The following is a 12,724-nucleotide window of genomic DNA, read 5'->3' as shown; positions in this document are numbered from 1 at the left end:
ACAGGAATATTTTTTTCACCCAGAGATGGTGGGTGTCTGGACCTCATTGATAGAAAGGGCAGTAAAGCCAGAAACCCTTGTACAGAAGCCTGAAATAGGTTCAAAAAAAGTTTCTTTCCAGTCACTTTCAGAGTCTTGAAACGCCCTTTGGGCCCAATTGCAAGCTACTTTTTTGCACTAGGATTACTGTGAATTTTATCTATCTACCTTATGTATTTATTATATCTTTATATTTAATTTAATTAGTTTACTATTATAGTTTTTCTTTACAACTTTACAAATACCTGTTTGGGTGCAACAAGTAAGATTTTCGGGCACATGTACATTGTACAATTTTTAGGTGTAAACTCATTATCATGTTTACTTGAAGAGTCATGACTTGTATAGACCATGTGTTGGGAAGCAGGATTCAGCTGATCTAAAAAGACAAAACAAAGAACTAGTCTGGAGAAGAGAACAATTTGATTCAAGTGGAGACCTGTGAACCTTTGGAATTCTCAACCCAAGAGACATGCGAGGAATCAGTCAGTGAGAATATTCAAGCGAAGATTAATTGATGGATTTTTTCATTTTAAGGGAATTAAGGGGTATGAGTTAGTAAAGGCAAGTGGTGATGAAGAATTTTATTGAATGACAAAGCAAGGAGGGAGAGCTAAATGATACACTCCATCTTCTATTTAAGTTATTTACATTGGATATGAAAAACAAAAAACTTCAGATACTTCAAATTTCAAATACTCACCAGGTCAGATCCATTGGAGGAAAAAAATACAATTAACATTTCAGGTCAATGATCTTTTAATCAAAATTGGGAAAACTTAGAAAACAGATTTTAAACTGCAGACAAAGGAAGGGGTGGAAAAACAAAGAGGATAAATCTGATGGGGTGGATACCAAAAAAAAATGGATGAGACAGGCCAGTATTGGTTTAAGAGAGAGCAGTGAAGACTTGTTCATGACAGCTAATCCATTTGAAGGACATACGAATAAAGGAAGAATGGAGAAGAAACAAAACAAAAACATGCTGCAAAAGGACATTGATCCATTTCTCTCTCTAGAGATGCTGCCTGATCAGCTGTATATTCATGATATTTTCATGCAAATGTTGCATCAGGTTATAGGGTTTGTCATATGTTAAATTTTAACATTTATTTTTTCAGAAATGAACAACAAGATGTTGGACTTTGACACCTTTCTGCCTATGCATCAACATATCTGTAAGGTTAAGGACCAAGGAACATTTGAAGATTTTGTTGAAGGTCTAAGAGTATTTGATAAGGAAGGGAATGGCACAGTAATGGGAGCTGAACTTCGCCATGTCTTAGCCACATTAGGTATGTATTTTATGACTAACTACTAAATGATATGGATTGAATAATTTCAAAGCCATTGGATCACTAAGATTAGGAGGCAGAAAGTTAACATGGCTTGTTACCTCCCTGAAGCCTAACTGGCCTAAAGCCTGTTGTCCATTTTAAAATTTCACTTTGTTTTCTTTCGCTTCCTTAAAAAAATGAATAAACTTGTCCTCTTCATTTTTTAGAAAGAGAGATATAGCGCAATTGCAAGCCCTTTCAGCCCAAAAGCCTGGGCTTATTCTCCCTCATCTGCCCATCAACTCCTGCTTGGCACTTCTTGCTCTTTAATTAGATTGAGGGATAATTTTATCAGCAAATGTTTAGAAAATGGAAGGAAGCAAAAAAAAATGCAGAATCTGTGTGAAGAGAGAAGCTAACAGGAAGAACAATCATGCAAAGTAGAGGCAGTCCACTAAGTGAACCAGCTCTACTGTAACTGAGTGGTAGCACCAACTGCTGCGCTATAGTGATGTCCCTGAGCTGTGGTTCTGGTTGAACAGCTGTTGCTAGTTGATGAAGGAGTTATTGGCTAATTGAGGTTGTTGTGCCAAATTCCTATGCCAGTGAGAATCGGTGAAAGATTTTCTTAGGTTTCCTGAAATACTCCATTCTAACGGCAACATCTACGCATTCACACCCTGCACCAACATAACACACATTGAAACACAGGGTAATCGGCCTCCATCAGACTTGTCCTTTCATTTTCCAAGTCCTAGAGTCAGGGCTTGTCCTTAAAGGTTCTTGTACTCAGATTTGTTAAGGAATTAAATCTTGTTTCAGGTCCCATTCTCCACCTATTCTATCTGGCCTCTTCAATGAAATGGCATACCATCAAGAGGGCAGTCCAAGTCTGATGCATTTCATGCATCCCTGTTCTGCTGTGGATGAATTATTGGCTGCTGCAGGATCAGTAGCATTTTCCACACCACTGTTGATTAGTACTGAGCCAATCAGTGAGAGGAGCATGAAATTGATGGCTCCTGATGATTTGTACAAAGACTGCATTCCCCACTTGGGTCCCCATGATAGAGTCTCAACACTTGGGTATTTTGCTGCTTTCTCTTAGGCCTTTGATTATCTCTTATTACCAAGCTAACTTCTAGTCCTTCTGCCTGCAATTAAAACTTTGGATGCCGTCGGAGTGAACATGCTGTTTCTTGTCTCACTACAATCAGATGACCACTTTCCTCTTGAGTCTTGGTAAAAAGAGCTGTTCTTCTATTTTGGGAAGACTGCTTATCTTCTCCTTATCACAGGTTGGTGTTCTTGATTGGTTGATGCATCTGGTTCATGAAGTTGATTGTGCCAATTTCAATTCACACTGATATACTATCCCCAATTCCTTTGTATTCTAACCTTCTGCATGAGATTTCATCAGACACTTTCCATTGGTGCATTCTCCTCAGATTTATGCATATTCAATGAACAATAAACTGGTCAAGCATAATTTATTTTTCCCAACCTATCACTATTGATTGTTGGCCCATCAATACCAACTTTTCCAATTTCTAGTAACCCCCTCCCCTTGTTCTCGCTTCCCTTCATCTTTCTCCTCATCCCTCTGACTCTTTTCCCTGCCCTTCATCTGCATCCTCCTGCCAGCTTCTCTTCCCTTCCTCCTATTAGAGAGCATCTTTCTCAGCCCTCTCTCTGCTCCCTTCCCCAGCATTCACCTATTACTTACCAGCCTGTGCTCTTTCCCCCTTACACTTCCCCCACCTTTTTATCCAGATGTCTGCCTGATGTTTGAATTTTCTTGATGTAGGTCTCAGACTCAAAACGTTGACTGCTCATTGTTTTCCCAGAGTTCCTCCAGCATGTTTATGTATTGATCCAATTGGTCTATTGCCCCAGTTACTATTGAAGTCGTTATCTAGTTTCCTTTGGAAACCTATCATTGAATGTGTTCTGAGGCAGTGCTTTCCAGACCACAACTAGTGCTATGTAATAAAAATCTTATTTCACTAATAGTTTATTTGCCCATCATCTAAATACTGCCCATTCCAAACAATTTCTTCTTATTTAAGCTATTACAGTGGTTCATGATATTAAGCACTCATGTCAAGTCACCTCTTCATCTCTGCTCTAAGTAGAACACCATCTCCAATTATTCTAACAAATTTAAGGCCTTTGTCCCTGACATCATTTTTGTACACATCCTCTGTTAAATCTTTAGCATTCATCCTAAAATATGTTGTGCAAAAATGAATACAATACTGCAATGAAGGCTTATCAGGTGTTTTAGAGGTTTAGATTTATAGAGCCAGCATGTCTATTTTGTTTTTGTACTTCATGTCTGTTAATAAAGGCAGTTGATTACCTTCTTTATTTGTCCAAGCATGATCAAAGTTTTCTATTGATCTCTCCATGTTCCTACATCTCTTTTAAAATTGCACCATGTTGTACTCCTCTACCTTATTATCCCTGCACTAAATTTCATCAATCACATTTTGGCCCATTTTATCATTCTCAAAATAATTCTATATACAGAATTTTCAAACTCTTTTTGCACACCACATGTACATTAATGTGCAGAAGGAAGAGCAGTGGTCCGAACTGCAGGGAAACACCATTGCATACTTTCTTCATGTTGGAAAATCAATTGTTCACAACTACTCTCTTCCCTTTGTCTTTTTCTATCCATTGTACCACTGCTCTTTTAATCCATGGGCTTGGCAACATCTCCAAAGATCTGTCCTGGAGCCTCCACATTGATTCAATCACAAAGAAGGCTCACCAGCAACTATACTTTGTGAGGTGTCGGAGGAGATTTGGTATGTCACCCAAGACCCTCATAAAATTCTATAAGTATACCATGGAGAGCATTCTGGCTGGTTGAATCACTGCCTGGTATGGAGGCACCAACTCTCAGGACAAGAATAATCTCCAGAGGGTTGTTAACTCGGCCTGTGACATCACGAGCACCAAAATTCACTCCATCGAGGACATCTACATGAGGCAGTGTCTTAAAAAAAGCAACCTCTATCCTCAAAGACCCCAACTCTGCTACAATCGGGAAGAAGGTACTGGAACCAAAAGATGAGCACTCAGTGACACAAGGACAGCTTCTTCCCTGCTGCCATCAGATTCCTGAATAATCAATGAACCAAAGACCTTGCCTTACTTTTCGTGCAATACTTTTTAAAATATTTATTGTTGTAAGATGGTTTATAATATGAATGTTTGCATGATGCCGCAAAACATCAAATTTCGTGACTTGTTCATGATAATAAATTCTGATTCTGGCTGGTTGCAGTAATGGTTTACAAGAGTCTTCAGTGACACTCCGAATCTCCTCAAACACCTCACAAAGTATAGCCACTGGCGAGCTGCCTTCGTGATTGCATCAACATGGAGACTCCAGGACAGATCCTCGGAGATGTTGACACCCAAGAATTTAAAATTCTTGTTTAAAAGCCTATTATGTGAAAATTTTTCAAACTAGTAAATGCACAATCAGAATCGTAATTCATTGCTTCAACAAAACACTTAATGAAGCTGGTAGAGATAATTTGCCTTTATCCAAATTTATACCAAATTTGCTCTTAATTTTTCTGAGTTTCTACAGTAATCATAAAAGTTATTGCAATCATCAGCTCATTTCACTAGTGCCAGAACTGAATCCATTTTACCTCTTCCTACAGGTCTTTTTATTTTGCTCCTTTATAATCATTGTTGAATGAACTGGAATGGCTATCAGTGGTTAAACTCCACTTGACAATTATTTAAGAAAAGGTTATGTAGCTTTTTTGTGAATAGATGAGCTGAGACAAGCTAAACATCCCTTTTCATTGTTTACAGTAAAATAGGAGTAGACACCCGTCCATATGTTATCTCCTGAGGATAATCATGTAATTACGGGGCTAAGTCACTTGGAAGGCATCCAACAGAAGGTCTGGTAAAAATCAGATCTTTTTGGACCGTCTCATTCTTTTGAATAAACCAGAGGTCAGTTGGCTGAGAGCTTTTTATCCCTACTTTTGGAGGTTGGTCACATAGAAAAGTCATTATACATCTTTCTAGAGTTTATAAAAGGAGTTGGGACAAGATAAAAATCATTCAGAAGTTGGCATTTTTACTTAAAGTATTCCCCACCTCTGTTTTCCATCTTGCTTAACTGCTAAATTTCAAGATGGATTTGAAATCAATAATAGTTTCTGGAAACAAGTATGCTAACTACTTGCCTGTGTGAGTTAAAACCAGCCATATTGCTATGTTCTATGCAATATCCTGAATGCCATTATAAGAGGATAAAGGTAGAAAATATATTTAGAATTGATGCAGAATGAGCTCTTCATGGAAAGGTTGACAAATGTTTGGAATATCATGGCAAGGAATGTAATGAGATGAACAGTATAGAGTTCACAAAGAAAAAATGTTGGCATGGTTGGAATGGATTTCAGTGGACTCTATTGCTTTTCTTATCCTTGGCCTTTCGTCTAAAAGAGATCCTGTTGAAAATAAGATCACAGTAAAGAGTTAGCATTGTGATAGGGTCATGCTTTGCCAAAATGAGAGATTAACCCAAGATGGACTGTTCCAGGCTTAGAAGGATAGATCTATTTTTGGTTGATCTGAGAATTTAGCTCATTCAGAAAATTTCCCAGCACTCGACAAAGAGCATTACTGTAACAACTTGCCCTTGAATCAATTAAAAGAATTGTCCCTCTACTTGAACTTGCCTGGGGCATTTACCAATTTAATGATGGTTGAGGGTGGGTGAAAAAGGGGAGTCTGTTTCTGAATTAAGTGAGAGTATCTAAAAAGAACAAATATGAAGACAAGATATCGTCCAGCATCATCGACAATAACATGATGATATATTAATGACTGGTTTGACCTTTGCAAATATATTGTGAACCATGATGAGCCTAGTTGCTAGAAATGGTGGTTGCAATTATAACCACTTTTCACCTCTATTTTGCATAATTATTGGATCATTTATGAAAATATCCATACTTTTAGGAATGATGAAATGGCATTAGGCTCAACAAGCAAATGGGAATGGGGTTGAGAGGAAAAATATATCAGCCATGATTTGAATGGTAGAGCAAATGATCTTACAAGCCTGCATCTTTTTCTTCATTCATTCTCACCATACTGCTTCTTGCCATGAGCCCACATTCATCTTATTACAGGAACACATTCAGAAGCCTTTCAAGGCAATGAATTACTGTACCTCAACATTATTTTCAACAATTCTTACCACTTTTTAATTGGAAGAAATGCACGAATTTTATGTAGCAACCTGGTTAACATTCCTCCAATGTTTACTAAACTGGTCATTCATCTCATATTTGCTGGTGGCTTCTTCCACTATTAAACGTTGCCACTGTAACTGCTCTCCAAAAGTAGTTCATAGTATATTTTTTCATTAATTCTCAAGATGTGGGTATTTCCTGGGAAGCTGCATTTATTGCCCATCCTTTCACCCTTTAGAATATGTTGGGAGGGTCCTTGCTGCTATTGTTATGATGAACATGGAACCTTCAGGACTTTAACCAAGTGGAAACATCCAAGTTCAAGTCAGGATGGATTGACCTTAGGTCAACATGGAGGTGATGGTATCACCCTATACTAGAAGGCCTGATTATAGAATGCCAGCTATACGAGCCTGCTCCACCATTCAATTAGCTCAACTTATCACTAATTTCCCATAATCTCCAATTCCCTAAAATTCAAAAATCTATCTGTATCTTAAATCAATTTAATGAGGCAGCCTCCACTGTTTCATTGGGCGGAGAATTCCACAGACTCACAACTCTCCTTGAAGAAGCACTTCTTCCTTATTTGTCTTAAATCCACTCTCCAAAATCTTGAGCCTATGTCTCACTTGCCATGGAAACAACCTCCCTACTTCTACATTAACCACTCCAGTTCACTGAAAAACAAGTTTTAGGAAACACTATCTCCTAATGTTTAACTGATAGATTCCAACATTTAAAACCTTTTTTATTTGCAAGAGTCATTGCAGCTAAAATGGGAAGTAATAATATAGCAAACATTTAAATACATCCCATTATCTCTTGAAGCAGTCATTGATTTTAACTTTAGTTTCACAGGCCTTAGAAATATTTAAATTACTTTAGGATGAGGCAATGTCCCATGTCACATAAAAATAATTTATTTCTTAGATATCGAAGGGGAATTTTAGCTTGATGTGCTTTCTACATTTAGGCCAAAGTTAAATGATATCTTTGGACACTGCTATGCAGGTATAAAGGGGCTTCAGGGAGATATTTGTTACCTGCTCAAGAAAGTAGTTTTCATAAAATGGAAGCCATTAGAAATGCGGTTGGCTGAGTAACCCAGTTTTATCTATATATTTGCCCCTTAAGTTTCAGCACAGAGGACATCACAGCAGAATCTTCTCATTAACAGATGTTCACATATACACGTATTCTAGTAAGGCTCATGAGTCACCAACATAAGAACATTTCTCTCCCTAGTGAAACGCTGCAGTGAGTTACAGTAACCTATCTCCTGCTAAAAAAGCTAGCTCAGCACAAACAATTTCAACTGCGAACTCTTGAAATGTTCAGAAGATTAATAATGCATGTTAACATTGCGGGAGCAAAGATATTTACGTGCCTGGTCTCCAGCCTCACACTCAGCAATATAAATCTGCTGATGGATCATGTGTCAGCTCATTCAGCCAGTGCAAACAATATACATTAAACTCAATGAAACTGTTCTGCTACCATCTGCCTAAAACAAATAAGTGAGTTGTCAAGGCGACGCAAGAGACTGCAGACGCTAGAGCAAAGAAACCTACTGGAGTAATTCAGCAGGCCCGGCAGCATTGTTTTGGGTCAAGGGCCTGCATCAAGTGAGTTGTCAAGCTCTGCTTTTAAATTCTGCCTTCTTTCATGTTTCTCAGTCAACAGATAAGGTTCAGTCACAGCTGGAATGCAGGCAGATGAGCCAATCAATTTGTGCATCACAGTCCAAGCCCTTCAGCCCATGATGTTGTGCCAGCCTATATTTCTCTACTCCACACTGTTAGAAATCCTGCCATTAACCAAATACACTGTCTTCAAGTTCAACTTTCCAAAGTACATCACTTCACATTTATCCATATTAAACTCCATCTGCCACTTCTCTGTCCAACTCTGCATCCTGTTTATATCGTGTTGTAACCTACAACAATATTCTGCACTATCCACAACACAGCCAACATTTATGTCATCTGACCCACTCCTCCTCTTCTTCGTCCTTCAGGGCAAGGGTCTATATCTCTCCATGTTGATCAACATGTCACCCAATAAGAAAGCATTCATGTTGATACTATCCTTTTAGAAATTAATTTTAGCATCAGTTTTCTTTTCAGAAGAAAAAGAATCCCATTTTGTTCACAGATTTTGGTTATCATTGAAGAAGCTGTAGGAAGTGGGACAGGAGGAATGCAACCAAATATATAGGCCAGATATTTAGTGTACCTCCACCTAAACTCTCTGAAACAGGAAGGGGGCTGGATGAACTGGGTTCTACCAATTTTGAGTTATTTGGTAAACTAAGAAAGGAGGCTGCCATTTGAGGTGACAATCCCAGAAAGAATAACATCATGAACTTGGAGTCAGCAGCACCTCCATCAAGACTGAACTGAAGGTCAGTTTGTGCCCTTTGTCGCAAGAAGGCTTAGCTGAGATGTGACTCGTAGAGGTTGAAGGGAAAGGGAGGACTCAAGTTTCCTTAGAAGGACTAAGATGGGAAGCATAGGATGGGGATGAGGGAGGATCACACATGCTACCGATGACATATTTGCTCATTGATTCCATAAATAATGCTGAAATGTATCAATGGAGTCAACTGAGATGTAATTGATGACTGGGACTTGGTGAATTTGAATAAATCTTTTGGATGTGGACAAACCTAGCATTAATTTCCCACCTCTAGTTACCCAAAGTAATTTGCTAACTCACCTAAAAGAGCAGATGAAATTTAATTACGAGAGTTACGTGCAGCCAAATGTGTCTATCCAATACCTGCTGCACAAATGTGAACTATGTCCGCATTACATTTGCCATCATCTCTCCCCCAGCAAAAAGCAAGATGAAAATGCATATGAGGGGAGAAAGTAAAGGAAGAGTAAAAGCCATCATGATGGACATTGAGACTGAAAAGCTTTTATTTCCAAATGCTCCTTGCTAGTGTCACTATTCAAATTTTATCAACAGGTGAAAAGATGACAGAGGATGAGGTGGAGCAACTGTTGGCTGGACAAGAAGATGCAAATGGATGCATCAACTATGAAGGCAAGTTACTAATATCAACATCAGGTGTAGTGCTCTATATGTTAAGCAGTGGTTCTCAACTTTTTTCTTTCCACTCACATCCCACTTTAAGTAATCCTTATGCCACTGGTGCTCTATGATTAGTAAGGGATTGCTTAAGGTGGTATGTGGATGGGAAGGGAAGGTTGAGAATCGCTGCTCTAGACCCAATTGTTACTGAAATATTTTGCTTGAGAAAAATTGTCATTGGCCCATTTCCTTTGGAGTTATGAAACCATGCACACGACAAGTCAATAAGGTACCATTAAAACAGTGCTTTTCAATTTTTTTTCTTTCGCCCCCACATACCATCTTACGCAATCCCTTACTAATCACAGAGCACCCATGGCATTGGGAATACTTAAAGTGGTATGTGAGTGGAAAGAAAAAGGATAGAAAGAATAGGCTTTGTTATGTTATACAGGTCTTAAAAGACCCTGATACACTATTTTTGGAACACTGCATGGAATCTTTGTTGTGGGTGGGGTCTTTTACAACCATGCTATTCATAATACAACAGAATATTCCTTTGGTTTCAGTTCAACATTATCCACAAGTCACTTTGTTCTTGGATCCCATTAACAATTTGGTCCCACGAGAATCAGCTTTACTGGATATCAGCACTCCTTTGGAGCCTAGCATTTGCTAATTGAATCCCCTAGTCTTACAGCTCTGAACTCTGCAGCTTAATCTCAACACTGAGATCCTCTCAAAATGCTGAAAAACAAGGATGACTTAGATACTAAAGGTGATGAATGTTGTTATCTCCCACATTTAATATTGTCAAACAATTAACCTTTCTATTTTTTTTTCCCCTCATAGCCTTTGTAAAACATATTATGGCTGGATGAAAACTGAGAGCTGCTGATGAACATGTTTCCTTCGGTGAGGAGATTGCTTTGCTCTTGAAATGCTTGTTTATCAAGTTAGGTGATTCAATTGGCATTCTGTTACTAAGGCCTGATATTTTTGTTGGACTCCTCCATGAGCTGATGGGAACTGGTTGCTTTTAATAACTCCAATGCAGATCCATTTTGGCTTCCTCCGAACATCTACTCATTCACAAAAGCTATCACGTTCCTGCTGATCTAAAGAAATGGTCAAGAGATCAGAAAAGAATAAAGGCATTTGAACTGGAAAAACCTTTGCTTTAAGCTGAAGATTTACCATAACTAGTCACCATTCTAGTTAAACAGCTTCAGCAAGGTTACAAACTTGATATTTAACCACTAATGTGGGAAATTACCTTTAATATTTTTTTCTGAAAAATGAAGTCAGATTCGATCCAGATGCCCCATTAATCAAGTTTCAATCATCAATAAGTGATATAAGGTGCCTTAGACAGTTTGAGTTCAACAAGAACCATGTAGTTCCAGATCTCATTGCAGTCTTGATACAAAAATGGGCTAGAGAGCCAAATTCCAGAGGTGAAATAGTGTGACTGCACTTGACATCAAGGCTACATTGGACTATATTGCACAAGGAACCCCAACAAAACTGAAGTAAATAGGAATCAGTGGAAAAGCACTCCACCAGTTGGAGTTAAACCACAAACATCCGAGATGTCCTCCTTCTTCATAAAAAAAAAACGTGGCTTCTCCTCTACCACCATCAACTTGGCCTTCACCAGCATATTACCTGTACATCTGCCATGGCCCTCTCCATCCCCACACACAAGGACAGGATTCCCTTTATCCTCGCCTACCACCCCAGCATCCTCTGCATCTATCATCCTCCACCTTTTCCACCATCTACTAGGTGTCAGGTGGTGGGATCACATTTTCCCTTCTCTTCCACTCTCTACCTTCTGCAGGGACCGCTCCATCTGTGAATCCTCATCCACTCCTCCCTTCCCACCAATCTCCGCCTTGGCACCTACCCCTGTAACCGCAGGAGGTGTTGCACTTGCGCCCTTACTTCTTCCCTCACCACCTTTTGGGGCCCCAAACAGTCCTTTCAAAGTGAAGCAACACTTCACTTGTGAATCTGCAGGATCACCTACTGCATTTGGTGCTCCTGTTATGGTCTCCTCTACTTCAGACAAACTGAATGTAAACTAGGAGATCACTTCTTTGTGCACATTGACTCTGTTCACCACAATTACAGTGACCACCCTCTTCAATTCCCCACCTCATTCCCTTGCTGACATGGCCTGTCCATGATTTCATGCCTGCCACTCTAAGACTACTCGCAAATCGGAGGAATGATACCTCATTTTCTGCCTGGACACCCTCCATCCCGATGGTATTAATATTGATTTCTCCAGTTTTGGTTTGCTTCCCTCCATCCCCTTTTATACCCATGTCTTCTTTCCTCTAGCTCTGTCTCTCATTCTTCCCTCGGCCTCCTTTCCCCCAGCTCTGTATTCACAGAGCCAGCCCCCCTCACCCAATCAATTCTCACCTTTCCTCTCTCCTGTCCTCTTATCATATCCAATTAACACCTTTTGTTTGTTGGTTTGTACGCCTCCCATCCTTTCTTTCCTTCTCCCCAGCATCTAAGTCAGGTGCCTGCCTGCTTTTTAACTCATACTTCGAAGAAGGGCTCAAGCCAGAATAGATCTTTACCTCTTATGGACACTCCGAGATCTGCTGAGTTCCTCCAGCATTTCTGTGTTTTTATTACAATTACAGCATCTGCAGACTTTTTGTGTTTCATCACAGACAAAAGGAAAATGATTATGGTTGATGGAAGCCAATCATCCCTGGTGCAGAACATTTACCAATGTAGTGCACATGTTGTGTTCTGAGTACAATTTATTGAACTCACCACAAAGTACACAGATGCTGCCACATTAATGTTTCTCAATTATTCACTTTGTTTATCTTGCAGTTTTAACTCAAACCTTTGTGTTTGTTTTATTTTCAAGACTTTTCCAGCCTTGTCTCCCTTTTGACTGACAGGACGTTCATCCTTACATCCGGATTGGTCTCAACTGCCCTCAAATTCCATTGAACATTTTTTTTGGAAATATCTTGTGAATTGAAACCTTTCAATAAAACTGTCAGTAATTAGCATTGAGGATTTTTCTGTATACCCAAGAATAATTGTAGTCTGTGCAATAAAATTTCCCTTTCAAGAGGTTTAAGTTAA

The 12,724-nt window shown here is 39.1% G+C and overlaps 1 protein-coding gene across 1 annotated transcript in view; it reads left to right on the top strand.

Annotated features, from left to right (window-relative positions):
* Nucleotides 1-12,724, top strand: part of LOC138755673 (myosin light chain 1, cardiac muscle-like) — a 24,044-nt gene extending 11,320 nt beyond the window's left edge. The window contains exons 4-7 of the mRNA XM_069922083.1: nucleotides 1,161-1,334; nucleotides 9,536-9,613; nucleotides 10,454-10,516; nucleotides 12,501-12,724. Coding sequence (XP_069778184.1) covers nucleotides 1,161-1,334; nucleotides 9,536-9,613; nucleotides 10,454-10,482 — 281 coding nt within the window. The 3' untranslated portion in view covers nucleotides 10,483-10,516; nucleotides 12,501-12,724. The remainder of the gene's footprint in view (nucleotides 1-1,160; nucleotides 1,335-9,535; nucleotides 9,614-10,453; nucleotides 10,517-12,500) is intronic.

The sequence above is a fragment of the Narcine bancroftii genome, chromosome 2 (assembly GCF_036971445.1).
Source record: "Narcine bancroftii isolate sNarBan1 chromosome 2, sNarBan1.hap1, whole genome shotgun sequence".
In the NCBI taxonomy this organism is placed as follows: domain Eukaryota; kingdom Metazoa; phylum Chordata; class Chondrichthyes; order Torpediniformes; family Narcinidae; genus Narcine; species Narcine bancroftii.
This window is presented reverse-complemented; position numbering and strand designations above follow the sequence as displayed.